The sequence below is a fragment of the Crocodylus siamensis genome, chromosome 2, assembly GCF_052110815.1.
Source record: "Crocodylus siamensis isolate JL-2025a chromosome 2, ASM5211081v1, whole genome shotgun sequence".
In the NCBI taxonomy this organism is placed as follows: domain Eukaryota; kingdom Metazoa; phylum Chordata; order Crocodylia; family Crocodylidae; genus Crocodylus; species Crocodylus siamensis.
In genome coordinates, this window is record NC_143396.1 from 287,151,046 (window position 1) to 287,177,635 (window position 26,590).

The window sequence follows — 26,590 nt, forward strand, 5'->3', positions numbered from 1 at the left end:
GCTGCTAGTTAGTGCCATGCCATCTTTGTGATCGCCTTACTTGTAAGGCCAGCTGCCACTGATCTCTGCTTTTCAATTAGTCTTTTTTTTTTTTTTGGTTCTTGATTAATTTAAAGACTATCTCTTATTTCATGTGACTTGTTCCTTTAACTACCTCCCCCTCCAAAATCCTTTATTCATATGGATTTTTGGGTAAGAAACTGTATAATCTGTCTGCATCTCCAGCCTATTTTTAGCAAACTTGAACAAAAGGTGTTTTTTGTATACCTGCAGAAATGTAGAAAATTACAGTTGGAAGGTACCTCAGGAGGTCACATCTAGTCCAACCCCCTGCTCGAAGCAGGACCAGCCCCAACTATGTCATCCCAGGCAAACCTTTGTCTAGCCAGATCTTAAAAATCTCCAAGGATGGAGACTCTACCACCACCTCTCTGGGTAACGTGTTCCAGTGTTTACCACCCTCCTAGTGAGAGTTTTTCCTGATATCTAACCTAAACTTCCCTTGCTGCAACTTGCTGCAAATAAGCCCAGTTCCCTCAGCCTCTCCTTACAAGTTATGTCCCCCCAGCCCCCCACCACTTTCATTGCCCTCCGCTGGACTCTCTCCAATTTGTCCATATCCTTTCTGTAGTGTGGGCCCCAAAACTGGACACAGGACTCCAGATGTGGCGTCACCAGTGCCGACTAGAGGGGAAGAATCATTTCCCTCGATCTGCTGACAACGCTCCTACTAATTCATCCCAGTATGTTTTTAGGCTTCTTGACAACCAGGGCATGCTGCTGGGTCATATTTAGCCTACAGTCCCCTGTCCACTCAGGGTTTTTTCTGCAGAGCTGCGGCCCAGTCAGTCAGCCCCCAGCTGGTACTGGTGCGTGGCATTGTTCGGTCCTAAGTGCAGGACTTTGCACTTGTCCTTGTTGAACCTCATGAGATTTCTTTTGGTCCAGTCCTCCAATTTGTCTAGGTCACTCTGACTCCTAGCCCTGCCCTCCAGTGTATCTGCTACTCCCCCCAGCTTGGTGTCATCTGCAAACATGCTGAAGGTGCACTCCATCCCGTCTTCCAGATCGTTGATGAAGATATTGAACAAAAGTGGGCTTAGGACTGACCTCTGGGGCACTCTGCTTGATACTGGCTGCCAACTAGACTTCAAGCCATTGATTAGTAGACTCTGAGCCCTATAGTCTAGCCAGTTTTCTGTCTACCCTACCGTCCATTCTTCCAGCCCGTACTTCCTTAGCTTGCTTGCAAGAATGTTGTAGGAGACTGAAAGGCTTGCTGAAACGGCTTGTTCAAGGCAAAAAGGCATACCAAAAACTAGAACTCTTGATTCCAAAATGATACCTTTTATTAGGCCAACTGGAAAATGGCAAGACAGTTGTCCTTTTCTGCAAGCTTTTGGGATCAAAGTCCCTTCATCAGGCTCTGAGAAAAGTGTAGATGGTACACGGTAGTAAAACGTCCACATAGGTAGGAAGTAAACTTCATTTTTGCACAGAGGGAGCTGAAGATGGAAGGTTGTCCCTCTGGGTCCATGAGAGCGCTGAAGTCAAGGTATATATAACGTCCGCTGCTCTCCCTTCTTCCACTGAGCCAGTTATCTTATCATAGAAGGCAGCCCATTGCTTGCCCCTGGTGTATGCATGCTTACTTTTCCTAATCACCTTCTTCTCCAGGTGCTTAGAGGAAGATATCCAAGATATCCTTCACAGATACCTCTTTCCATTTTGTAATTGCAGAGAAAAGTAGTGTTTATGAAAGTGTCTAGCTGACAGGAAGAAGCAGTAAGGGTAGAAACAGGCTATAAGAAGAAAACATTTGTTTCTTCTTAGATCAACAGGCTATAACATATATACCCGTGTCCAACTTTAAGTACTTGTAAAGTGTCCAAGATAACACTTGCCCTCTGCCCTTCAGGCCTAATTACAGGTAATTGCTATTCAAACTGCATATATAAAGGGCTGTGCCACTCCCAGTTTTTGACTTGGGTAAATCAGGGCCAGCTCCAATATGTCATCTGTTTCTACCCGAAGAGTTAGATAAGGCATGGCTTTAAATTAGTGATGGGCCAGACTCTGATTCTGTTACTCACTTGGAACAGCACTTAATGGAATAAGATGCTGTGCAACTTGAGAGGGCCAGAATCTGACCTTATGAAACAATGTTCCTCTTCTCATTTGTAATTCCTTTTGAGCTTTCAGTGATCTTTTAAATGGTGGAAGAGTGAACAAGTCTTCCTGTGCGTAACCTCATCTCTGAAATGCAAATCATGACAGCTCACAGATCTACCTCTACTCCAGACCTGTCATTGTATGTCCAAACTAGAATCTTGGCCCATCTTTTGGACTTCTTTGTGCATATGTAGTGTAGATTACAGGTGTCAAAGATGCAGCCCAAGGGCTGGATTCAGCCAATAGAGGTGTGTGAGCCAGCCTGTGGTCTCAGATTGATCCCACGCACTGCGTGTTGTATGTGCTGGCCCTGGCCTTGTGTGCTACACATGGTGTGTAGGGCTGATTTGGGGCATGCGGTGTCTGTGCGCACACTCTGGGACTGAGTTGGGCCCACAGACTGTCCCTGTGCACCAGAGCCAGTACACAGGATCAGGCCAGTGCAGGTGCCACATGCAGTGGTCCAGCCCTGCGCTGGCCCAGGTCTGGGCTTGCACTGTACCTAGCATGCAGGGATGGTCTGTAGGGGTGCACCAATAGTTTTTTGGGCTTATACTGGTGGCCAATTTTTTGGGTTTTTTTCAAATGAACCATATTGGTCGATTCCAATCTGATTTCCAATATGCAGTGCCATGGCGTGGAAAGCGGCGAATGGCTGATAAGTTTGTTGTGGGGGAAGGAGTGTGGGGGGATAGACAGGCCCCTACGGTGAGGGAGTGGGGCTAGGGCTGGGGCTGGGGCAGGGGCAGGTGCTGCCCAGCTGCGGTGGGGTGGGGCACAGGATGGAGCCGTGAGTGGCTCATCTGGGGGGGTATGAGGAGAGGGGATTGGCTCCTGCCACTGCATGCACCCCAGGAAGGCATGGGGGGCATGTGCCCCCAGATCTGTGTGTGGAACAGGGCGGGCTGCGCTTGGAGCAGGTGGTGGCGGTGCTGGGGGTGGCACCCTAAAATTTGCTGTGGCAGCTCTCCTCCCCCATACAGTTCCTTCCCAGTGCCACTGTCCGTCCTGGGCACAGCCTGGCCCAGCCCTTGCCGGGAAGAGCCCAGCGCCACCCTGGTCCCAGCCTGCAGTGGCAGCTAGCTCTTGCCCCACGTAGATCTGGGGGCACATGCCCCTCCCACATCCTCCTGGGATGCACGCAGTGGTGGGAGCTGCCCCCCTCCCTCCGTGCACCCTCTGGACAAGCTGCTTGCGACTGCGTCCCGCACCCCACCCCGTCTATGCAGCGCCTGCCTCTGCCCCAGCCCCACTCTTCTTGCACAATGGGGGCCTCAGTATGTCCCCCCATGCCCCTCCCTCGCCCCACCCCTTCCCTCACAACAGACTTACCAGCCGGACCTGGCAGAGTTCCCGCCTGCAAGGGGCTGCTTAGGGCCCCCCATGTCCCACACGTACACTGCCTGCCCGATACACTGGGGCCTGGGGCGGGGGGCAGTGGATCAGGAGTGAGGGGTACTGGCCATCGATGTTTGCAAATGGATCCTGGTACAAAAAAGGTTGAGAATGACCGTCTTCGGGTATCTCCGTACCGCTTCAGGAGGGTGCGAGGCAGCGCTGTACAGAGATGCTGTGTAGGCACTGCCTACCAGACAGGAATTCATATAGCAGAGTGCCGATCAGCAAATACGCAGCACAACAGCAACTACACTACTACTACTTCTGGTGGTGGTGTATACGGGGCGAGAGTCGCATGTCTCCGAACAGTCCTCTCCAGTGCCATGCTGGGGTGGCACAGATGGACACGTAGAGTCCCTGCCCCAGAGACCTTGCAGCGTCCTTTTGGCCAGTTTGTGTGGCACCCACTACAAAGGGTTCCTGGTCCGTGTCTAAGCTGCCCAAGTACCGATCACTAATAGAAGAAGACTCCTGCTTCTGTTTCTTGGCTGCCCCATTAATAACTTTTGGCATTTCTCTCTCCTCTTTCTTGTAAATGATTCTTCCCATGTTGACTCATCTGATGGGGTTTCTTTGATTATCTAAGAGAAATGTGCATCAGGTTAATGCTGTCAGACATACTCGGACTGAGACGAATGGCGTGCGCTGCCTCTCTGGTGTGATGAATCACGAATCTGCTGATGCAAGGCCAGTTTATATAGATGCTGTCAAGTGAAAGGCATTTCCCCATTCGCATGCTTGGGAATGGGGTTGGGCTTTTAGGAACTAAAATCTATTTGAGACAATTGAGCTGCCCAAATCGCTAGTTGAGGGCTTGACTGTGCTACCCTCACTACTTTACCCTGCACGTAATTGCACTGAGTGCAGTTCTAAAATACTGCAGCTTCAGGAAAGCAACGTGAAACTCTCAGTTGAAAGACTAGATTTTTTTTTTTTTTTAACACTTTACAAGCCATGTTTTTTATTTAAAAGAAGCAGCAAAACAAAGTATTTACAGTACAAAAGAACGTTTCCCACCAGGTTGTAAGTAGGTGAAATTCTTGGCCAGCCTAAAGGTAAAGTAGCAATGTGACCTGTTAAATGAGCATACTTTGTGTAATAAGCCAAAACATATTTCCAGAAACAATAACCAGCTCTTTGAATGCCATTTCACTGGACAGGCTGTATGTTCTTGGTTATTTAAAGCACCAAGACATCCCCAAGATGTTTATCATCACTGTGTTGCACTACATTGTTAAGGCCTCCATTGTTTATGAAGCAATGAAGCATGGTCTGTATTTTAGTATCCTGCTGAGAAAAGAAGATGTGATAATGGACATTTTGGGATTCTATAAAATGGGGTGGGAACGACTGTTCAAGCTGCATGTTGAGCTAGAGGCTCCCACTCGGGGTGAAAATGCGTCCGAGTTGACTGCTGACAGTCTTCTGACTCCAGTCTCGCTTTCAACATCCCAGCCTATCAGGGAGTGGAAAGGGATAGGAAGGAGAAAAACTATCTAGAAGGGAGGTGCAGTAAAAGTTATAAATGTGCTGACAAAGTAAAAAGTAAACCTGTAACTTTAATCCGTTAATGTTCCTTTTCCAGAGCTCCATGCGCTCTGCCATTAGGGAACAGGACATGTGGCTAAGTAATCAGGAACATCTTGGTGGCAAAGGGAACAACTTCTGATGGTGATAACTCAGGGGTGGGCAAAACGTGCCCCGCCAGGCCATTCCATCCGGCCTGTGGGGCCCCTAAAAAATTAAGAAAATTAATATTTATCTGCCCCTGGATGCCTGTCATGCAGCCATTGATGGCTTGCCAAAACTCAGTAAGTGGCCCTCAGCCCAGAATAATTGCCCGCCCCTGTGATAACTGCATTTGACACCTCTGGTGACTGGGCAGATTAGACTTGCTGTGTGAATAACAGATTTTTTGGCAACAAATTGTGACTTGCCTTTGTTCGTGGACATGGACTTTTACTTTGTATTGAATTTTTTAGTTTTTTGGATCTCCAGATTGTACGGATGTCAGATCGCTAAGTCTCTGTATGATGAGTGCTAGCTGAAGTTGACTTTGGGACAAGCTTTTTTAGGTACATCTCTCATAGGGTGAACTTATTTCCACTGAGATTTTAGCTTCATACATTTTAAAATAAATACATTAAGCATTTGCTCTTGGGCTGATGGCTTTATTGCTTAAAACCCACCAGTGTATCTCTGCAAGACTTTCTGAAGAGCATGTCCTTACATTCAAGGATATTACAGAAAGGATGTGGACACATTGGAGAGAGTCTAGCGGAGGGCAACAAGAATGGTTGTGGGGCTGGCGGACGTGACTTTTGAGCTGAAGCTGAGGGACCTGGGCTTATTTAGTTTGGAGAGGAGAAGACTGAGGGAGATTGAATAGCAGCCTTCACCTCCTTGCACAGGGGTTCGAAAGAGGATGAAGCTGGCCTGTTTTCAGTGGTGGCAGATACAGAACAAGGAGCAATGGGCTCACGCTGCGGCAAGGGAAGTTTAGGTTAGACAGGGTTACTCTATGGTTGGGTCTTCCTGGACATGCCTCTTTTTGGGTTGTCCCATCTCCGTCCAGGTGTTTTGTTAAAATATCAACAAATGTCTGGGATTTTGCTCTGCTCAGCATCAAAGTTTTTCCTGGCCCTTCTTCCCTAGCAAGGAGCTTCTTGGGGCTGGAGGGAGTTGTGGGGGGGCGATTGGAGTCAGGGGGCATCACGTGCATCTGCGTGCACACATGCATGTGGCTGGCATGCAATCAGGTGGGTGGGTGGGAGCTGCCCCAGCAGCTGGATGCATTTAAGTGTATGGGGGCAGGGGTTGGAGTGCTAGGGCTTAGGACTGTGCAGGGGGCTGTGCATGTGTGTGTGGGTGCACACGTGGGTGAGTGGAGGGGGATGGGTGAGTGGGTGCCTGCTGGCACTGGGGGAAGCTGTCCCCCAGCTGGGGCTGCAGCAGGGTGGGGGAGACGCCTGCCTGTAGTGGGGGAAGGAGGTGGGAGGGGGCCTTCAGGGGCAGCAGGGAGCTGCGTAGCTGAGCCAGCACCATCGGGGTCAGTGCCTGTTCTCGCAGGGTGGGGCAGCCTGGAGGTGCTGCAGGGCTGGGTGGAGCAGGGGGCTGCGGGTTGGGAGTGCAGGGAACAAGCAGTGCTGGGGGCTGTGGGCTGGGAGTGAGGGACAGGGGTATATCACTGCGCCCCCCCCCAATCATATTACCCCCCCCCATGTCCTTTTTTTTTTTTTGAAAGTGGAAATATGGTAACCCTAGATTAGATATTAGGAAGAATTTTCTCACCAGGAGGGTGATAAAGGACTGGAGCAGGCTACCCAGAGAGGTGGGGGAATCTCCACGTTTGGAAGTTTTTAAGACCTGGCTAGTCAAACCCTTGGCTGTGGGCTGATCTAGTTGGGGCTGGTCCTGCTTGGAGCAGGGGTTGGACTAGATGTGACTTCCTGAGGTCCCTTCCACCCTCATTTTCTGTGACTGACCCCATGATCTGTATAATGCATGCACAGGAATAACTTCACCTGCTTCTAACATGCAACTGATCATGTCAATAGTGAATCCAGCAGAGGGTTGGGAAACCGTCCAGCACATCAGCATGGAACAGGAACTGAAAAACACCCTAGCCCACTGGTGTTATGTATAATTACTGGCACTGGGATTTTGGCCTGGAAAATTTGCGTTGTGAAAAGTGTCGTGGGCTCATCAGTGACCACAGTGTTTGGTCCCCCTGTCCGTCACCACCTCAGGAATACAGCAATGGTGGAAGCACTAAAATCATGTTGGGGCAATAGTTTAAGTCTTATTTAGAGGCGGGGGGAAGGGGCGGAGGAATGCCTTTTACAGAACCATCATCCCCACATCCTCCTGTACGTGTGCCGACCTGACCAGGCCTGTGTATTGACGTGTTATAGTTCAAGGTAGTGTGTCTGCTGCCTTGGGAAAAGAAACATTCACATCAACTCCTGTAGGTTTCTTGCTAAGATATTTCTTTTTCAAATTAGTAGAAGATGCTAATTCCTTGACCTGTATGGAAAAAAGAAAAAGAAAGAAAACAAAAAGGCATATTAGGATCTTTTAAATTTTATACCATTTTAAAAAGTATGCTGCCCTGTACGGTTATCTTGTTTCCTTCCATTCTGTAGTATCAGATGTATTTAAAAGAGTGCATATGTTTTGGCATAATAGTAATTTTTTTCTACTGTCCTTTAGTGAGACTCCAATAATTGGCAAGCACTTAGAAGGAGGGACACAGATTTAGGTGGCTAGTTTGCCACAGCATGTGCAGATACCTATGGTGGTGTTTAGACAAGGTAAGTCAACAGTAATTCTGTGGCTTCTGATGGGGGAATAGTCTAGATCCGACCTAGATGTTCCCATGCACCAGTACAGGCTGGGGGCTGGCTGGCTGGGCAGCAGCTCTGCAGAAAAGGCCTTGGGGGGTGACAGTGGACAATGAGCTGAATATGAGTCAGCAGTGTGCCCTTGGTGCCAAGAAGGCTAACAGCATCCTGGGCTGCGTTGGTAGATGTTGCCAGCAGATCGAGGGAAGTAGTCTTTCTGGACTTTCGGAAGGCCTTCGACACCATCTCTCACCCCGTTCTTATTAAAAAACTGGGGAACTGTGGCGTCGACACCTACACAGTCAATTCGGTCTTCAACTGGCTGGAGGGCCGCACCCAGAGAGCGGTGGTGGACGGGTCCTTCTCAGCCTGGAGGGACGTGGGCAGTGGGGTCCCCCAGGGCTCGGTCCTTGGGCCCGCACTGTTCAACATCTTCATCAGCGACTTGGACGAGGGGGTAAAAAGCACCCTGTTCAACTTTGCTGATGACACTAAGATGTTGGGGGGATGTGGGCATGCTAGAAGGGAGGAATAGGCTGCAATTGGACCTAGATAGGTTACAGGGGTGGGCGGATGGGAACAGGATGGGATTCAACACTGACAAGTTCAAGGTGCTGCACCTGGGGAAGAAGAACCAGCACCATACTGACAGGCTGGGGAACTTCCTTCTTGTCAATGCAGAGGCAGAAAAGGATCTGGGAGTCATCACTGATGCCAAGATGAACGTGGGCCGGCAGTGTGGGGACGCGGTCAGGAAGGCCAGCCGCACCTTGTCCTGCATCCACAGATGCATCTCGAGCAGGTCCAGGGAGGTGATCCTCCCCCTCCATGCGGCACTGGTCAGGCCGCAGCTGGAGGACTGCGTCCAGTTCTGGGTGCCGCACTTCAGGCGGGATGTGGACAGCATGGAGAGGGTCCAGAGGAGGCCACTTGCATGGTCGGGGGCAGCAGGGCAGGCCCTGCGAGGAGAGGCGACAGGACCTGAACCTGTTCAGCCTCCACAAGAGAAGGCTGAAGGGGCGACCTGGTGACCTGTTACAAACTAGTCAGGGGGGACCAGCAGGCACTGGGGGGGTCCCTGTTCCCCCGAGCACTGCCAGGAGTGACTAGAAATAACCCTCATAAGAACTATACAAGAAGCTAATTCTGAGTTTTCAAGAAACTCCAGTGAGATGGGAAATATTCTCATCACATGGCAAAAATGAATCGTCGGTGTACTCCCAGTTTCCTGCCTTCATATATGCATTTGATGTAGTGAATAATGTTGGAAAATCCAAAAGCAGTAAGACAAAGAAATGGCTTCACTTTTAACTGATTATTAAAGCTGAGCATGTCTCCCAACTGACAAGTTCATGATTGTCTTTCTAACTATTGAACCATGGTTTTCAAATGTCTGAATCCTGCAGCTGATCAAGTAGGTTCTCAGAATAAATGAGCAAACTGTTGTATGACCTTTAGGAGCGATTTAAGATCAAATGACCTGGAGGACAGCGTGGGAGTTTCTCCTGCAGTATGTGGCTGAGGAGAGGACAACATCTCTTGCATTAGAAGCTTTCCACACTGTCTTGAACTTGTTAATGATATGTGTGTTTGTCTCGGCTAGCGAGCGCCCATGGACAATACTTGGATTGCAGGATATTTCAGGAAGCTGAGGAGTGGGCTTGAGGATAAGAGTGGAGAATTGTATAACTGAAAATGTTTGCAATTTCAGTTGTGTAGAAAAGGAGGATTTGTGAGGTGAGCACATGTACTTTTATATAGCTTTCATCTCATTAAAAAAAAAAAAGATGGCATCGCTTTACAAATCCTGCTTCTTTCATTTCCCTGCACTGTGACAACATCACCACTTGTGCTGTGAACAGCTACTAATTCTCACTGGTTGTCCTGGTAGGTAATTTAGCTTTCAGCTATCATAGGCAGGTGGATTTCTTGAATAATGGATTTGATGGAGTTCACAAAGCACGCTGAAAACTTGCCAAGATCCTTATTCAAGATTAACAAAGTGTACTAAAGGGTTATTTACTTAAGTAGTTATTTTAGTACATGTATTTGCCCAGTAGACTGTAATGGATTTGAAGTAGTTATTCTAGTGCATTGGGTAAATTCTTCATGTATTCTGCCATACTTCATTATTGCGAAAGAACTGATTTCCTGATGCCATAACAGCTTCTTTTGCATTGCTGTGGCCTATCAAGTAAGCACACTTTGCCTCAAGTGATAGAGCAGCACTTCGGGACACTGCAATCTGTTGCACAAATCATACCTAGTTTTCAGGTTATGGGCCTAATTGGCTGGACAGCAACAACTCATTAGGAGCAGTTGTTTAGCTGACACTTATAAAACTGCATATTCCTTCTTCATTTCCCTGTCTAATTAATAACCCTAAGACATCCTTTTCTCATTCTGCATAAAAAAAAGTGACTTAAAAGTGTGCTGAGAAAACTTGAGCCGGGTTTCAACCCATAGTAGTTATGGCAGAGCTCAAGCTGTTGCAAATAATGGAAATGCACAATGAATGGTGCAAATGTTTCTGCTATAATTAATACAATTCATATATCATGAATTACTTAAATCACCAGTGAGTAGGCTGGGCTGCTGTCAGCACTGACCAGTCTGTCTTTTCTGTACCATAAATCAGAGATGAGTGGGTTTGCAGAATAATCAGAGTAAGCAGACAGGTTAAAGACAAGGGCTTTAACTGTAGCTGAAGGGAGTCATATAATTTATGGATAATTGGATTCATTTTGTCTCTCCTTTTTAATGGGACAATTCCGGGCTAGTTTAACAGAGCAGATAGTTAACTTGCTTTAGGTGGAAAAAAAAAGACAGATACACTTTCATTTAACTATCTTTGGACTCTTCTTACACCAAACAGCTTGGCAGATGAGGCTGAGACTGACATAATACAGATCTGGAAAAAGGACCTTGCGTTTGTTGTCTTTTAAAGCAGGAAAAGATCTCTAGCAGTCTAGGAGGATATACAGTTTTTTATGTTTGCAGAAGTGCTCTGTCTCGTGCTCACGCTCTCTCTCTCACTGTATCTCTGTAGGAGACTGTTTATTGCTGAGGACAGGAGAGGAGAGAGGTGCGGACAGCAGAAGGTAGCTGTAGAGAGAGTTCAGTGCGCTGATATCAGCTTCTGTATTTATGCTAGAGCAGGATTACGATTGCAGCCAAAACCTGATGTGAGGTTGTTAGCTCCATGACTGTGCCTCAGAGTATGTGTGAACTCCCAGTGCAAATTGCTTTTCTTTGCCAAAGAGAGATGCTGTGGAGGAGTGCTGGGCCAGTTGCATGGAAATGGTCACCAAATGGCTTTTCTGCTGAATGAGATCCCTGCAGTTTGGCCTTTTGAGGACCCGGTCGAATCTGGACAGAGGCAAGATGGAGGGAGGAGAGGAAGAAATGCTCCATGCCTGTGGGGCGGGGAAGAGGCATTTCAGGGCACCATGCACTCTGTAGGCCATTGCGGTTGTGTTTCCTAGAGGAGCAGGGTGGGAAGAAGCGCCGTTTCACCTTGAAGAAAGCTCTTCCTTGCCCAGACAGGTGCCTACCTTGCAAGGAGCGCTAGGTCCATTACCCAACTGCTTCCTCCACCTGCAGCCATTTGTGATCCACATTCCACAACACGGCAGCTTATTTCTTCCAGGACCCAAATCCCACGAGCCCCTGGATCCAGATAGGGCCAAGCTGCCGCAGCCTCATCACCTGTACCTTACAGCCCGGTTTGTACCCTGGACCAGGCTCAGCAGTCTCGAAAAACCCAATTGCTAATAACCAGTCCCTTCCCAGCCGTTTGTGTGGAGCAGGCTCAGGTCTGGGCGTGAGCGGCTGTTACCGACACACGACCGTTGTGGCATAAGCACAGCTTTGGCAGCTGCTTGGTCCGCATCCGTCGTTCTTGTCCAGAACTCAAGAGTCTCGTTAGCCGCTCTTTGCAACCCGGGCTGCACAAAGAAGCAATCGGCTTTCTTAGAAATGGCTTTGGCGTGGAAATAAGAATAGGAAAACTAAACCCAAACTCGCTAAATCAGGCATTCATACAAATGTGTTAACTTCGCATTTGCCAATATAACAGAATCTCCTTTTTCTGTCCCTGTGTTGGTGTCTCTGCTTCCAGCCAAAGACCAGAAATGCAGACACAAGTGAAAACAAGAGACGCATCTTTTTCCTCTTTTTGTTTTGATCCAACTTGGTTTCGCTTTGATTTTTTTTTTAAAGATAAATGTTCCTGTCTCTTCTGTTTAATCTAAATTAATTCTTCTATAGCTAGACGGGCTAGATTGTAGGTGCAATGCACTCTGCTTTCAACCATAGAAAAAATCTTGGTTAAAAATGCCAGAAAAGAGAGAGTTAAATATTTGTTGATATTCTTTCTCTTGAATAAGTACATCTTATACTAAAAATAACCTGAGTGGAGAAGTCTAAAACAAAACCATATAAACGTTTGTAGGAGTGAGTAATGACCAACCATGTATTGAGGCTCCTGCAGATTTTTGCTGTCCGCAGCAGAATTGAAGATTTCATTAAAAAGAGAGCGCTTCTTGCACTCCTGCTTTCAGAGAGAGCCATTCTTTCAGGTTGCAGAGCTCAAGCAACATCCAGCACCATCAAACCATGAAGTGCTGCCATTCCTTTTAACATGGCCATCATGTTGAAGGGGCTGCGTCTCTTATGCCCTTGGCCTTCCCAGATCCACAAGGGAGCATGGCACGTAGGATCAGGATGAAGCTTTTACCCTTTGAAGATGTTTTGCCCAAATTAAATGCCTAAATCCAGTCTATAGAGTTTATTTTATAAAATATTTCATGCTCTCATAAAGAAGCATGTCAACTTGTAAAGTGTTTTGAAGAACCCCAGGGGCATCTTTTAACATGGTGCCTCATTTTCACCTCTCCCTGTAAATAGTTAGATGGTTAAATGGTATTATTCATACCTTCACAGTGCTAAAATACACTTTAGCTGTCCCATCATTTGCTTTCCTCAGAAATGTGCTTTGTCTTTCTAGCCTGGGGATAGAAGGCATTCAGTTAATGTTCAAGTAATGGCAGATATCAAGTGGAAGAAAAAAATATTAGCAGATCTTGCCTGTGTTCACAAATGTGATTAAATGACAGTTCAGTCTTCTGACGTTGTAAAATGAGAACTTTTGGTCCTTTTTGTTTGGATAGGAATTTTTTTTTCGGACCTTCTCTCTTATTTGGGAGTATCCTGTTGGATTTGTCCTTCCGGTTTGTTGTTGAAACACAAACATAATGAGCAAAAAATTAATTTCAGTGAGTGGATATGGTGCTCTGAGTTGGAGCTGCCCAACTGCTGGCCTGTAGCTATGTAGTCCACAAAGGTTTAATTGTGGCCCCCAAGTTCCTGCCCAGCTGCCTCACCCCCTCCCCAATTGCTGTGGCTGCAACACTAGCCAGATGCGCTGCCTCCATCTTTGGGCTGCCACTTGCTGCCTCTGCTCCAGGGATTGGGGCAGTGGGGCATGCTGCGCACGGGGCTGAGGGCGAGTCAAGGGCTAAGGGATGCGGGGGGATGAAAGGAGGATTCGGGCCATACAGGGGAAGGAAATCCTCACTGTTGCACAGCATGGGTGCAAAAGTGTATGTGTGGGCATGGGGAGGAGTGTCCACACGGCTTGCAGCCCAGTGACCCATGCCTTCCCTCATGTGGCCCACATGGTATGTGGCCCCCGGGGCTTAGAAGTTGGACAGCTCTGCTATGAGTAATGCATGGTTTTATTTGGGAAGAGTTATACTAAGATGGGAGCTAAGTTTCATACAGAGTTAGTCGTCACATGTTACTGGCCAAGTGAGTCCTTATAAAAGATTTTATTGCCCCTGAAATTGCCAAGTTATACCATTGACTTCAGTGGGACCTAGACCCTGGCCCACATAAACATAAGGTCCCGATTTACCTGGCAGTATTCGTTATCAATCATTACACTGTGTTTGCTCCCATAAACAAAACCATGGCAAAGGCCCCAACTGAGCAAAGCAATTAAGCATTGTCTTCATTCCCATTGACTTCAGCGGGTGTGATACATGTGCTTTTGTTTGGTTTGGGCCAAACAGACCTGTCTTGGGTTAACTGAGTATGTCTAGCAAGTGGCAGTGGGACATGAAGGCCCAGGTGGCTGAATGGAGTTGTCAAAAGGTTGACATGTAAGGGGTGGACTGCTGTTTGATTGACGTGTAACAGATTGTCTGAATCCCTGTGCAAGATCCAGGTCTAAAATAACTTTGTAGGGCTCGCTCAGGAGTGGCACTCAATGTGCAATGCCTGGGCCTGTACAAATCACCACTGGCATCAGTGGACTTCTCTGTGGGCCCAGCAATCTGCCTGCATGTTGGTAGGATCAAGGTCTGAGATTGCAAACTGCTTGGGGCAAGTACAGTGTTGCCCTGGTCTGCAAATATTGCACTGAATGCAATAGGGCCCCAAGCAGGATTGGGATCTTTTGTACGCTCCCATAATGTAAGCAGCAGTCCCTCTAATGCAATGTGTCCTCCTGTTGTAAGCTCGTGCTTTGAATTTAGCGGTGCCCAAAGAGCTTAAAGAGAACCAGTCGGACAGGATTTCAAATGGCTTTTTTTTCTTTTTTCTAACAGGGCAGGAATATTTTTGAAATGTGTGATCATAGTAGTCATAAGGAAGGAAGCCAGACGGTCCCTTCTCTTGGGGGTGGGAATGGCAGATCTCCTTGCAGGAAGGCTGCTTAGGTTTCTGTCCTGTGTTCATTCTCTCTGGTAGCAAGATCCAGCTTTGGGGAAAGAAATTTACCTCTTCTCACATGTGGTTCCCAACCAATTCAAAGTGAGTTAATTATATTCAACAGGGAAGAGTTTGCTGAATGAGTGAGAAGGAGCTTGGCCACCTGAGATCAAATTCCTAGCGTGATGTATCACGACACCCTTTTGTATAGATGGATATCTTCCAGCCTTACATCAACCCCAGTTTGGGAAAGGCCTGGAGCACTTGCTTAAGTGCTGTCACAAGTAGAAATGGATTCCAGAGTCAGACCTAGTGTTGAACTTGAAATCTGCTCCATTTACAGGAATGACAAATAGCAGTTACTTCACTGACAACCGTGTGTAGGTGTGTGTGCACAGGGTACACACAGAGCGTATCAGTGGACCCCTGTTCACTTGTGAGCTTTGGGCAATACTGGAATAGAAACACCTGCATCTGAGTCCATCTGCCAAGTTTCTATAGCTTTACAAGCCTACTTTCTTTCATTTAAAATTTTCTGTCCTTTTTTCTTACGTTTTCTTCCAACTGCATGTTTGGGGATCCACAGTGGAATCAAGGAAACATGTCTGTCATGTGCAAAAAGTAAACTAGTACAAAACAAAAAAGAGGTTGCAAGCACCTCTAATTTCCCAGCTACGTTTTTTTTGTAAGCAAGAGAAGGTAAAAACCAGACTAGAAGGAAGTGTAATTTTTGAGTTGACATGCTTCAATTGTTTTGGCCTGGTCTGTTAACACGTTTGGTTCCCCATCTTTTCTGATGAATTCTAGTTAAATGTCATTATAATGAATATTTCTAAAATAGAAGAATTATGGGGAAAAACATCTAAGTAAATGAAAAGTTTGCTTTTTTTTCTTCTTTTTTTAGAGGCAGGCAGTGTTCTCAGATGCATAGTGAGATTGTAAGTGTGCCTGTAAAAAATTGCTCTGGTTTTACCATAACATACATTTGCACTGTCCTGCGCTTTTCATACTTGAAGACAAAGGCTGAGTCAAACTAGTCAGCTCTGCCTCTGTAAGTAAATGGCACCAGTCTGATCAAGAGGAGGTCAACTGGTTGGAGGTTTTGTTTCGGGATCCTTCAACTGTTTCAATATTATTTCTCCGTAATAATTTGTCTGGTATATTGAACTTATAAAGAGAGAGTGCAGCTTGGCCATTGTACAACTGCTTACGTCCTTAATGTACCAAAGATATAAATAGGTCCCCCTCTCAACAATAGGAAATGACTGCAGCAGGTGTTGCCCTATGCTTGTATTTTGCAAGGTATTAGTACCCAGATACTTCTTGATTTATTTTTTTTGTATTGGTTTTTGTGTTTGTATGTGTGCGCGCTTCCTTTGTTGTTAAATGTCAGCTGACATTTAACAAGTGATGGCTGAAGTCTAAGATTTTCATTAAGTTAGAAGAAATAAATTAGAAATTTTTTTTGGTGGGGGGGGGTTGAGTCATTTATACAACCTCATAAAGTGCATTTTATGTGCAGTGTCCTAAAAATGTTAGCAGAAAAGGTAAGGGGGTTATTTAACACTGGCTCTTGGTAATAAAAGGACACAGAATCTCTGAAATTTGGTCAGTCCTAGTTTGACTCCAGCTCATGGTTGCAATGACAATGACTGCTTTTTGCATGGCAAACTTTCACCCGGATTGCACTACCCATGTGCTGGTTAGTACATGAATAGTAGCACTGAAATCAGTGGGACTTCTTGTGCAGTGAGTTACTGCTCCATGGGTCCGGAGGGTGATACGGTTATGTGAATCGAATGCGGTGGTATCAGTTAGGTTTGGCATAACTAAATATCCACAAAACATCATTGTGTTTATCCTAAGCTTTCAGCCTCAGTAGCGAGACCAAGAGGTTTAATTCTGGACAATAAATACATCTCAACTGTAGAAGTAGCTTTCTTAGGCCATAGCAAGGCAGTGTTGTTAGCCAGTGTTGGTATAGCTGTGCACTTCCAGTGGAAAGTCTCCAGTGGCGTCACACTGTGTTCATGAAAGGCACTGATGTATTTGCTAACTCTCACCCTTTCACGCTAAATTAAAAACAATGTGGAAGTAATAATAAGCAGGAGAAAAGACGGTTTCGGTTAGTGTTGCATCAAGCTGTCTTTCACTCGGTTCTCTCTCCTGTAGATGTGAGAGCTGCGTGGAGCTGCTGTTTGTCCGAGGGGCTGGAAACTGCCAGGAGTGTGAGACCCCGCTGCGGAAGAGCAACTTCCGGGTGCAGCTCTTTGAAGACCCCACTGTGGACAAGGAGGTCGACATTCGGAAGAAAGTGCTGAAAATGTGAGTGTCACTAGCTTAAGAAACAACAGTCAAATGGGCTTATGGTGTTTCCAGCTTCAAAAATGGATTTAGTTTTGTTGGGGGAGTAGGAGGAAAGAGGGGAAAGATGTAGAGAGCAGAATGTCTTTATTCTGAAGGGTATAACGGGGCCTGATGGCCTGACTCGTTGACCATATGAGGAACCTGAAAAAATTCCTACTTGCTTAGCCAGGGCTCTACTTTGCAATGTGGAAGTGTGATGCTCAGCTTCCTAGGGAAGTTTTATCTTCCAAATGGAGCTGGCGCTAGAGCATGAGGACAGGAGTTGCCTTGCCCTCCCACGTATGGATGGATCAAGGAACAGAAGGCCTTGTGTATCGTTCCATCAGGACCTGTCCTTTGAGCCACAGTGAGGGAGAAGTGAGGCCTTCTGAGTACAGAAGTTATGACGGGAGTGCCTGAACACCTTGCTTCCTGGTATAGAAAGCAGAGAACTGGGTCAGACCAGTAGCCCATCTAGCTCAGTATCATGTCTCCAACAGTGGCAGGGATGGATCCTTTAGAAAGATCATCGAACCAGCTTTATCTAGCATGATATATCCCTTATTCCTTACCCTCTCTGGCATCCACCAGAAAAGAAAATTTATCTCTGAGACAGTTTGTAACCCAGCTGTGCTGACCAAACCAGTCAGCTTTGAGGTTGCTGGGATGAAGGGGTTTTCAGTCTAAAAGTCTAAGCCCAGCCGAGGTATAATTTAATAATGTGGACACCCGCATTAAAATGGTTGCTTCTACAGATTCTTGGTACCTTAAAAACATTAAATTAGCTAGGCAAGGATTATAGAAAGATCATTCAAGCAGGTACTGAAATGTCTGCTTCTGAAGTGGAAGGCTGTTCATGTTGATGTCTGATACCAGGCCTGTTGAAGTTAACAAAAAAGAGTCTTCTTGATGCCAGCTGGCTTTATATCAGGCCTTAAATGAGCAGACTAACCTCATAACCCTTTACAGAACAAGGACTGGTGCTCTTGGTGCAAGTTGGAAGTGCCTGGGTTTTTATATCGGTAGAATAGAGCCGTCTGTACTGGAATTAGCCCTGCCCTCCCCTTTTTCTTTCACATTCTTAGAAGGTGCAATGGGGTTTTTGGGACCTCCGTCTCTCATTTTAAAGGCCGCAGGTTTGTTGCCCCTCTGCCATTATTACAGACAATTTTGGCAGAGTGAACATGCTTCTTTGGGAAGTGGAAGTGCTCCAAGTGTCCTGCACTTTTTTTTTTCAAACGGTTTTCAGTGGTAGCAGTGATTGAGGAACTGGCCTGGTACGTTCTAGCGTTTGCCTCGTCTCACCTGTAGCCCCACAAACACGGCCAGGCAACGCTCGATAAAGAATCAAGCATAATCAAATGTAGGAGCCCCTTTTTACATGCATAGGCATATTGAATAGGAAGCCCATTGCTGTTCGTTAGACATACACTTGTTTCTCTTCTCTCAAAGATACAATAAAAGGGAGGACGACTTTCCCAGTCTAAGGGAATATAATGATTTCCTGGAAGAAGTAGAAGAAATTGGTAAGTCTTAATGCTTGCATTTTTGATGTGATGTGCTCATGAGACTATAGGCTTTTATCTTCCCATTTGACTGCCTACAATATCAAAGCTGAGTTTCTTTAATAGGGTTTATCATGGTATCTGATGTTTATCTAATTACTTTTGCTTTACATTTTTAATCATATTTGTCCGATTGGAGAGAATGGTTAAGTTGAACACTTTGTCTGCCAGAGAAGAAAATGAGTTGTGGAGGGGGAGTGGTCCTTCATAGCTGGAGAGGAAAGGCTCAGAGGCCATTGGTGCTGCATTGGGAGAGATTAAACAAAGAACAAGGAAAATTTAAATTCTCATTTTATGCCTCCATTAGCTTTATCTACCATGACAGAAGCCATATGGTGTCTTTCATCATTTTGCTTCTGTGAGTACAGTAGTTGGAAACTGCTTTGAAGCCAATGACCTTACATACCACTGTGGCAGCATTTCATGTTGCTACACAGGAGAGGAAGTTTAAGAGCAGACGCTGACCTTTTTTCCTTATATTTGCTGAAGCAAAGCTTGGCCCATTAAGAGGAGACTATGCTTGCCTTAGTAGTTCGTGTCCCACTCATTCAGCATCACTTGAGATTTATGGAGGGCTGGTGGAGTCTGTGTGGAAATAGGGACCTGCTCACAGACTTGCAGATTTTATTTGCTTTTATGAGTTGCTGAGGTTTGTTTCGGTTTTGGAGGAGAGAAGCTGGTTCAGGCTTTCCAGGGCAGGCAGCGAATGAGGCTTGAAAGAAAACAAGGTGGTACGAGAAAAACCCTGGTGGTTCCGTGCTGAACTTATGGTGGTTTAGAGAATTGCATCCTGTACCTCTTTGCAGCTATCAAAAATGTGTTGGGCTGGTGTTGCCATCAAACGTCTGAGGCTGGAGAGCAGAGGTACGTGGCTGGAGCTTCCAGACGCAGTCCTGAAGGCCACGACATCCGTGAGCAGCAGAAAGGAGGTGTGGTTTGAGTTTGTAGAAGAGTGGGATATATTAGCAGCTTGGCCAAACTCTTAAAAATGTCTTAAAAATGTCTGGCAAGACATTGGAGCGGTGTTATAGCCTTGATGGCCCAGGAGCAAGCACGAAGCAAGGAGTGCTGTGGGTGATACCCTTTTATTGGACTAGCTGCATGGTTGGGATAGAGTTAGGCAAGCTTTTGAATGCAATCTGTTCTGTGCTTCATGAAAAGTGGTGGTGGCAGAGGGTGTTTAAAAAAAAAAGCTTAATAACATTTACTATAGGCTTCTATTTCTGTTAGTAGGGTTTGCAGTGTCTGCTTCAGATATGTGGAAAGCTCGGCTGAGATCAGGGGGCTTGTGCACCATCAGTTAGTACAGACATTAGTCCTTTATTTGAGTTTCTGCCTCTTGTGGTTAAACTACCAAACAGTCCCAGCACCTCTGCTAGTAGCTTTGCTTAGCAGCAGCAGAGCAAAACAAAGAATGATCCTTTTCCCTGGCAGCTTTCCCCCAGAAAAACTGAGGAAAGCAACATTAGTGGCAGGCGCTGGAGTTAGTCCCTGAAGAAGAAAATTCAAAATACTGGAAGGGCTAGGATAGTGGAGCACTCCATAACTTCCCCTCCCCTTTTGTGGCAGGCAGACAATTCCCTCTCCTTTCCAGCAGCGGTGGGGTCAGGGTTTCACATTGATGATGTGCCTCGCCAGCTGAAAGCTTGGGGCACCAAGGTAGTAGAAAGCTCATCCTTGTTCCTCTTTCCAAAGTGACAAGGTTTCTCACTTGGATGTTGCATTTGGACATGCCTTCATGACCCCCTCTCAGTCTCATAGCCATCTTTCTGTTGGTAAGTTCAGTTTTCCAGCTGTCTAGCAAATAAAGACAGCAGGTCTCCTTCTGACTCTGCAACTGTAATAGCATTCTCCTTGACTGATGAGCATAGCGTAACCAATCTGTGTTCAAAAAACAAATCTTGAGAGATGTCTAGTTCACATTCGCGTATTACAAAAAATACTTGCATTAGTATGTCTCCAGTCCATTTGTTCTGTTGCATGACAGATGAGAAATCAGGCTGCGGGACAGAAAAATCATGCTGCATGTAGACATGAAGGCCAAAGCTGCGATCTGCTGGTCTCTGACACGTGGCAGTATCTAATGGTGACCGATAGCAAGCAGATTATGAAGCTGGTGGGTGCAGAACCAGAAAACAATTGTTCTTTGGGAATTTGAATATATTATTAAGGGTGTCCAAAATCAGTATGAAGTCCAGGTCCACCTTGCTCTTGGTCCACAGTTTAAAAAAAACACTGCACTAAAGGCTAAAATAAAAAACGATTTATAGAACAAAGGATGTAAAACATACGGGAATGTGCTTTACTGTGAACCCTGACACCTTCCTTGCTGTTTCCCAAGCACTTCCAGTGCAACTCCAGCTCAGTTGTCTGCATCAACTGCAGTTAGTGCCTTCTCTCATAGATGGTGGTTTCTGACCATATCTGAGAGATCCAGGTCCCATTTATGTTAGACCTACAATGCTTAGAGTATTATTTTGTGTAAAGGAAAGAGCCGTGGGTGACACTAAGGGGGGGAGAAAAAAAAAGCAAGTAAGCATTTCAGTAGTTACCTGTTAGTATTTCCATTACCAAAAAACCCCACATTTTGAAGTGTTTGATAATGCAGCCATTAAAGAATGCTCTGGGCTAAAATGTGTTCTACCAGGTCTCGAATAGAAACCACATTTAAAAATAAATTCCCCAGGAAAAAGAAATCAGTTTGGCAGTTTTTAGAACGCTGTAAACAGCTCATTGTCATTAAACCAGGAGAAAGTGAACAGAGTGTGTTCTGCCCCAGAGCTAGGGGTATGCAAAGCTTATTGAAATCTGTGGGATAGCTTTGTGCCTAATGCCTTTGCTAGTAGCTTTGGCCGTGAAAACCACTAAAGTACACCTCGGCAAGCTCACATGTATAGTCTCCTTTTATTCTTCCTCCAATGCCTCCTCTTAATTGTATTTTTTTAACTTAGATTGTACACCTTTGGAGAGAAGGACTGCCTTTTTATGATGCATGTATACAGTGCTTGGCACAAAGTGCCCCTGATCCCTGCCTGGGGCCTGGAGGCATTACGACAGTACAATGTGTTAACAGTAATTACCACTATTTTAAAACATTCAGTATATTCAAGTTGGACAGGGCTGCCACTGTGTATGTACCTTACGTTTTTTCTCATCCTTTGCTACTTTTCAAAGCCTTTTGTGCTGGACTCATTGCTCCGGCCAAAAATATTGAGCCAGGAAACACTTATTTCATATGGACAATTTGTACTCACTTGCTTCCTCAGTGGATCTCACTGATTTCATTTACAAAGGGAACCACTCAGAAGATATATGCAGCTTTCTCGAACTATGAAGAAAAAACCAGTTTGGGTTCCCACACCTGCTCCAGTCTGAATGTCCCTTACTTGACCTGATGGAGGTGATTAATTAAAAAGCATTCAATGCTATGCTACTTTTAAAAATTCTTCTTCCACAAAAATAGAGCTGAGAACAAACATCTATAATTGCCAACCTCTTACTGAGGTTTTCCAAGCTTGAGCATTGATTTCTTTTTACTTTTCCTCTGAAAAGGGGTGGGGACAGAGGTGATGGGACATTTCAGCATCTTCATACGATGCTGACTTCAGTGTTGGTTTTGAGGTTGTTGGGGGGAATTTGGCCGTCTGGAGCTCTAAGCCATTTTGAGCCTCAGAGAGGCCATGGGTGTTGTGAAGATGATAGCTGAGAAGCAGCTGTCGTTAATAGTGGGGTAGAAAACGTAGTGTTAATGATGAACTAGCACTGGTAAGTTTTTTGGTTTTTTATTTTAAATCAGAATTTCAGCTGGCTTGTGCCACTAATGTCCACACTAAGCTCTATGTCCTGTGTATAATGTGCAGGATGATTATTTACAGTCTTTTTTTTGAACTGCCTGTTGGCTAATTAATGGACCAGAATATTAGGAAAGTGCCAACATCGAGGAGAAATAGCCATTGACCTTTTTTGGTTTATTGCTAAGGCAGCACAATAAATCCATTTTCATCTCATTAGGAAGTAGAGAAGAAAAGCTTGACAGCATCCCAGCTCGTAGCAGAGTTCATCCTAAAGTATAAAGTGCATTGACTGCCTTATTGTCCGGGTGGTTTGTCCTCCGTAAGACAGGCTCCTTTAGTCGTGTAAAGTTTGAAATAGTAATAACAATAGTTTAGTTTTAAATAATTCGGCATAATTGTTTTCCTCTTTCTGAAGTCATGGACCCCTGTGTTTCCCCTATGGAATTACTGGGCGTGTGGACTGGGGAATCCCAAACGGGGTGATCCATATGTGACCATTTTGCTCTGCTTCACTGAGAACTTCTTATATCTCAGAATGAGGGGAACAATTTTTGGAAGGGGTCTAGCTGTGGGCCAGTGACTTTGAACTACGTCTATAGGACAGGAAAGGATGCCCTGGATCAATACATCCAATCTCCTACTACTCAGGCTGCTATCAGTTGTCAGCTAGTCTCCCTGTATATTTTTAAATATAAATACTTTTTGTGTGTTTCTGCTGCCAGCCATGCTAGAAAAAAATAGTTGGTAGGAAGAGAAGCTTTTGATAGCCAGTACTTTTTCCAGTCCAAGGCTACTGTCCCTCAAAGAGGGGTAGGAGATTTGATAAAACTGACTTAAACACCAGAAATGGACTTCTTTGCTATCAGCATTGCTGGTTTCCCTGAGAAATGATTGCTCCATATGACCCTAAAGTGCATCTCAGTGGTTCATTCCTGCTTCCATAATAACTGGGAAATTACTTTTCCATTTGCTATGTGATTATGCAGTGAGCAGTTATTTTTAAAAATAGTGTGAATTTTGCTGTAAAAGCTGGATTTCAGAAAGCGTGGGTTTTATCAAAATAGAATTAGACATCTTGGAGAAAACAGTCGTCTTTCTGTTGTATTTCAACAAAAATCTAAAGGCAGATTAACTTCTGAGCCAACCAGTGTGAGATGGATAAAGACATGTCACATACAAAACTGCCTCTGTTTCTTTTCCCTGAAGGGTTTCAGGCCTGTTATATCGGCTAATGCTGTGTTTCCCCGTGGACAGAAATAAGACTGGCTTTGGACTCTTTTCAGGGCAGCCATCTGCTTTCTTAGTCCTATTCAGATTTTTATGGATGATTGCTAGTAGGGAGGTGGAGTATAAGAATCTTTTGGTTTCGTAACTCTTTCCATGTTGCTCGATTTATATTTTATTTTCACAGCAAAATGTTAACACCTGAAGGAAAATAATGGTGTTGGAAAGCACTCCAGCAGCCCCACCCCCAGCCAAATTCTGCAGATGGTAGCCGAGCACATCTCCATCCTGGATTTCAGTTGAGGGTCAAAAGAATTTGGCTCAACATCAGTACACTGGTCCCACATATTAAAAGTTCAGAGTTGTGATATTGCCATTACTGTATGACTGATGTTCACCAATCCCTGAATATCAGGTGATTAACAAACCAAGGGGTAGGCTGTTAATTATGGTTAATGCCCAACTGCCCTCACAAACTCAGTCTTCCTGGTTGAAAGGTTCAGTTGTAACTGATACAGCAATATCATGTTGACTTAGGAAGTGGTTTTGTTAGACTATGGACATGTGCAGATATGATATTTAATCAGGCTGGCTAGATGCAGGCCAACAAGGACCACAGATCCAAAATTTCAGCTTGCCTGCTTGCCAGCATAGGTTGTTTGTGCTAGGAGTCATTTTTGTGAGCCTGCCTTTTGCATGAAAACAGCTGTGCCTTAGGCATTCTCATTAAATCTGACTCGCTGCCTTAAAACTTGAGGCAATAGGTCCATGGGTTAAGGGACAGCTGTTGCAGGGTAATGATAGGACCAGGAAGTGTTTCTCTTCGCTACCCAGGCCTGCCCACCTGTTGCGTCTCGTGTCTGCTGTGATGTTTCTTTCTTCCTTCCTCCCTCTCCCTGATGGCTTCGGGGAGGGGGAACCAGCACCGAGCCCAGAGAGATTTCTGCGGAGAAATGGAGCTGATAGCTAAGTGCGGCTCTCCTGAAACCTGGTGTGAGGTCTTGCTGGGGAAGCAGAAAGAAAACCTGTGTAGCAGAGCGTAAGCTAAGCCTACACACTAAGAAGGGTTTTCAGGCTCACATGAATGATGGCCAAAGCTACCCAGAAGAAGCTTGCATTTAGATTTCATCGACATGATCCTTTGCTTTGTGCAAAGTAAGATAAACCAGATGTTGTAAGCAGAACTGATAAAACTAGGAATCTCTATAGGTATTTTTAAATTTCTCTCTCTTCTTCTCAGTGAGTACTTTACCGTACAGAAATACAGTTTACCAACACTGATTAGGACCTGCTTAGCCTTTTTTTCCTAAAACAAAAAATCTGTTTAAAAAAAAAAGCAGTCTAAAAATTTAGGTAATGAATTTATAGAGAGGAGCAGAATTGGGTGGGACTGTCTATGATGCGTTGATGACCCAAGGTGTTTGAGTGCTCATGTACTTCCATTCATGCCACGAGTGGTACCAAAGCATCCTGGTAGCCAGCATCTCGCATTCTATTTTTTTCTTTCTTTGTCATCAAGGGCTGGTACGTGGATTTAAATTGTAGGAAGTGCTGACATTCATACGCAGCTGCTGTCACTGCGGGATCTGAGCTGAAATTCAGGACTGCATGCCAGTATTTTCATATGACAGTTCTTCTCAGTTGCAGGGCTCAGATCTTTAACAGCATGTGAGTTGGGACCTATAGGTGTTAGAAAGCTGGAGGTCAAATCAAGACCAAAAGAACTGGTTTCCTTGTAGAAATATAGCTGCAATAAAATGGATGTTGCTAGAGTATTTTATTTACTATTCCAATACTTCAGTGTGATATAATGTAGGATAATAGGAGATAAGTGACAGTACAAAAAACAGGTGTCCATGTTGAACAACTTGCCACAAAAAAAACATGGGGCCCAACTTTCAAAGGTAGAGATGTTCTCTCTCTGTTCTTTTATACTGAATCGCTGCTGAGAAATCCCAGCTGACATGAAGGCCCCATTTTGCTAGGTGTTGCACATAGCTAAAATATAAGATGCTTCCTACCCTAAAAAATTAACATCTAAAAAGACCAAACAGACAAAATGTGTTTCCCCATTTTTATAGTGGGGTGAACTATAGCACAGAGAGACCGTGGGCTTGCCCAAGATGAAGCACACAATCAGTGGCAGATGTAGAAATTAAACCAGATTCTGAAATTGTGCTCGAGTGTCTAAGTCCCAAGACCAGGGATGGGCAAAGTTGGGCCCACAGGCCAGGTTGGGCCCATAGTGGACTATTCCCCAGCAGCCCCTGCCAGCGTAGCTGCAGCTGGTTTCCATGGAGATTACAGGAGTGGTGGGGCAAGGGTTTCCATGGAGACCGGCCCAAGCAGGGAGTTGCTCCAAGGGTGGAGCTGGGCTCTTGCGGTGGTGATGGCCAGAGCCAGGGCAGAGCTGTGATCCAGGCTGTGCATGGGGTGTGCTCTGCCCCGGCTCTGGACCATGCTGTCACCGCTGCAAAATCCCAGCCCCAGCCCTGCAGCAGTTCCTTGCCCAGCTGCACATCCTGCCAGCACTGCTTGGGCCCGTCTCCAGGAAACCCTGGCCCCCTGCTGTCATGGCCTTGCCGCTCCTGAGGTCTCCATGGAAACCGGCTGTAATGCCACAGGAAGGGGCTGCTGAAAAATGGAGTCCAGTCGCCGGCTGGGTCTGCCATTGTGCCCACCCCTGCCCAAGACATCCTGCTTTTGACATGACTTTCCCAGGTTAGCTGGGTACAGAGGAGGCTCAGCAGCTGGAAGTAAAAGGAAAATCCTTTGATACTTGTCTTTACTTGTAAGAGAAAACACTGTTTGGTGACTGTGAACTGGCACTTCATTGCCTCTTCATCATGTTCAGCCTCACTTTTGTGCGATGAAAAGGATTACAGATTCCCATAGCTGACTGATGAATATTCAAGTGCTTTTGATGGCAAAGTAGCCCCAGGGCTCCTGTAAATTCTGTTGCAACTTTTCCAAAATGCTCTAGGCAGCTACAAATATTTGTTGCACTTTATTGATGCTACATGAGTGATTTTTA

General features: G+C 45.6%; 1 protein-coding gene across 1 annotated transcript in view; it reads left to right on the plus strand.

Annotated features, from left to right (window-relative positions):
* Positions 1–26,590, plus strand: part of MNAT1 (MNAT1 component of CDK activating kinase) — a 154,971-nt gene that overhangs the window by 20,600 nt on the left and 107,781 nt on the right. Inside the window, exons 2-3 of the mRNA XM_090034316.1 lie at positions 16,800–16,952; positions 18,426–18,499. Of these exons, the coding sequence (XP_089890442.1) occupies positions 16,800–16,952; positions 18,426–18,499 (227 nt within the window). The remainder of the gene's footprint in view (positions 1–16,799; positions 16,953–18,425; positions 18,500–26,590) is intronic.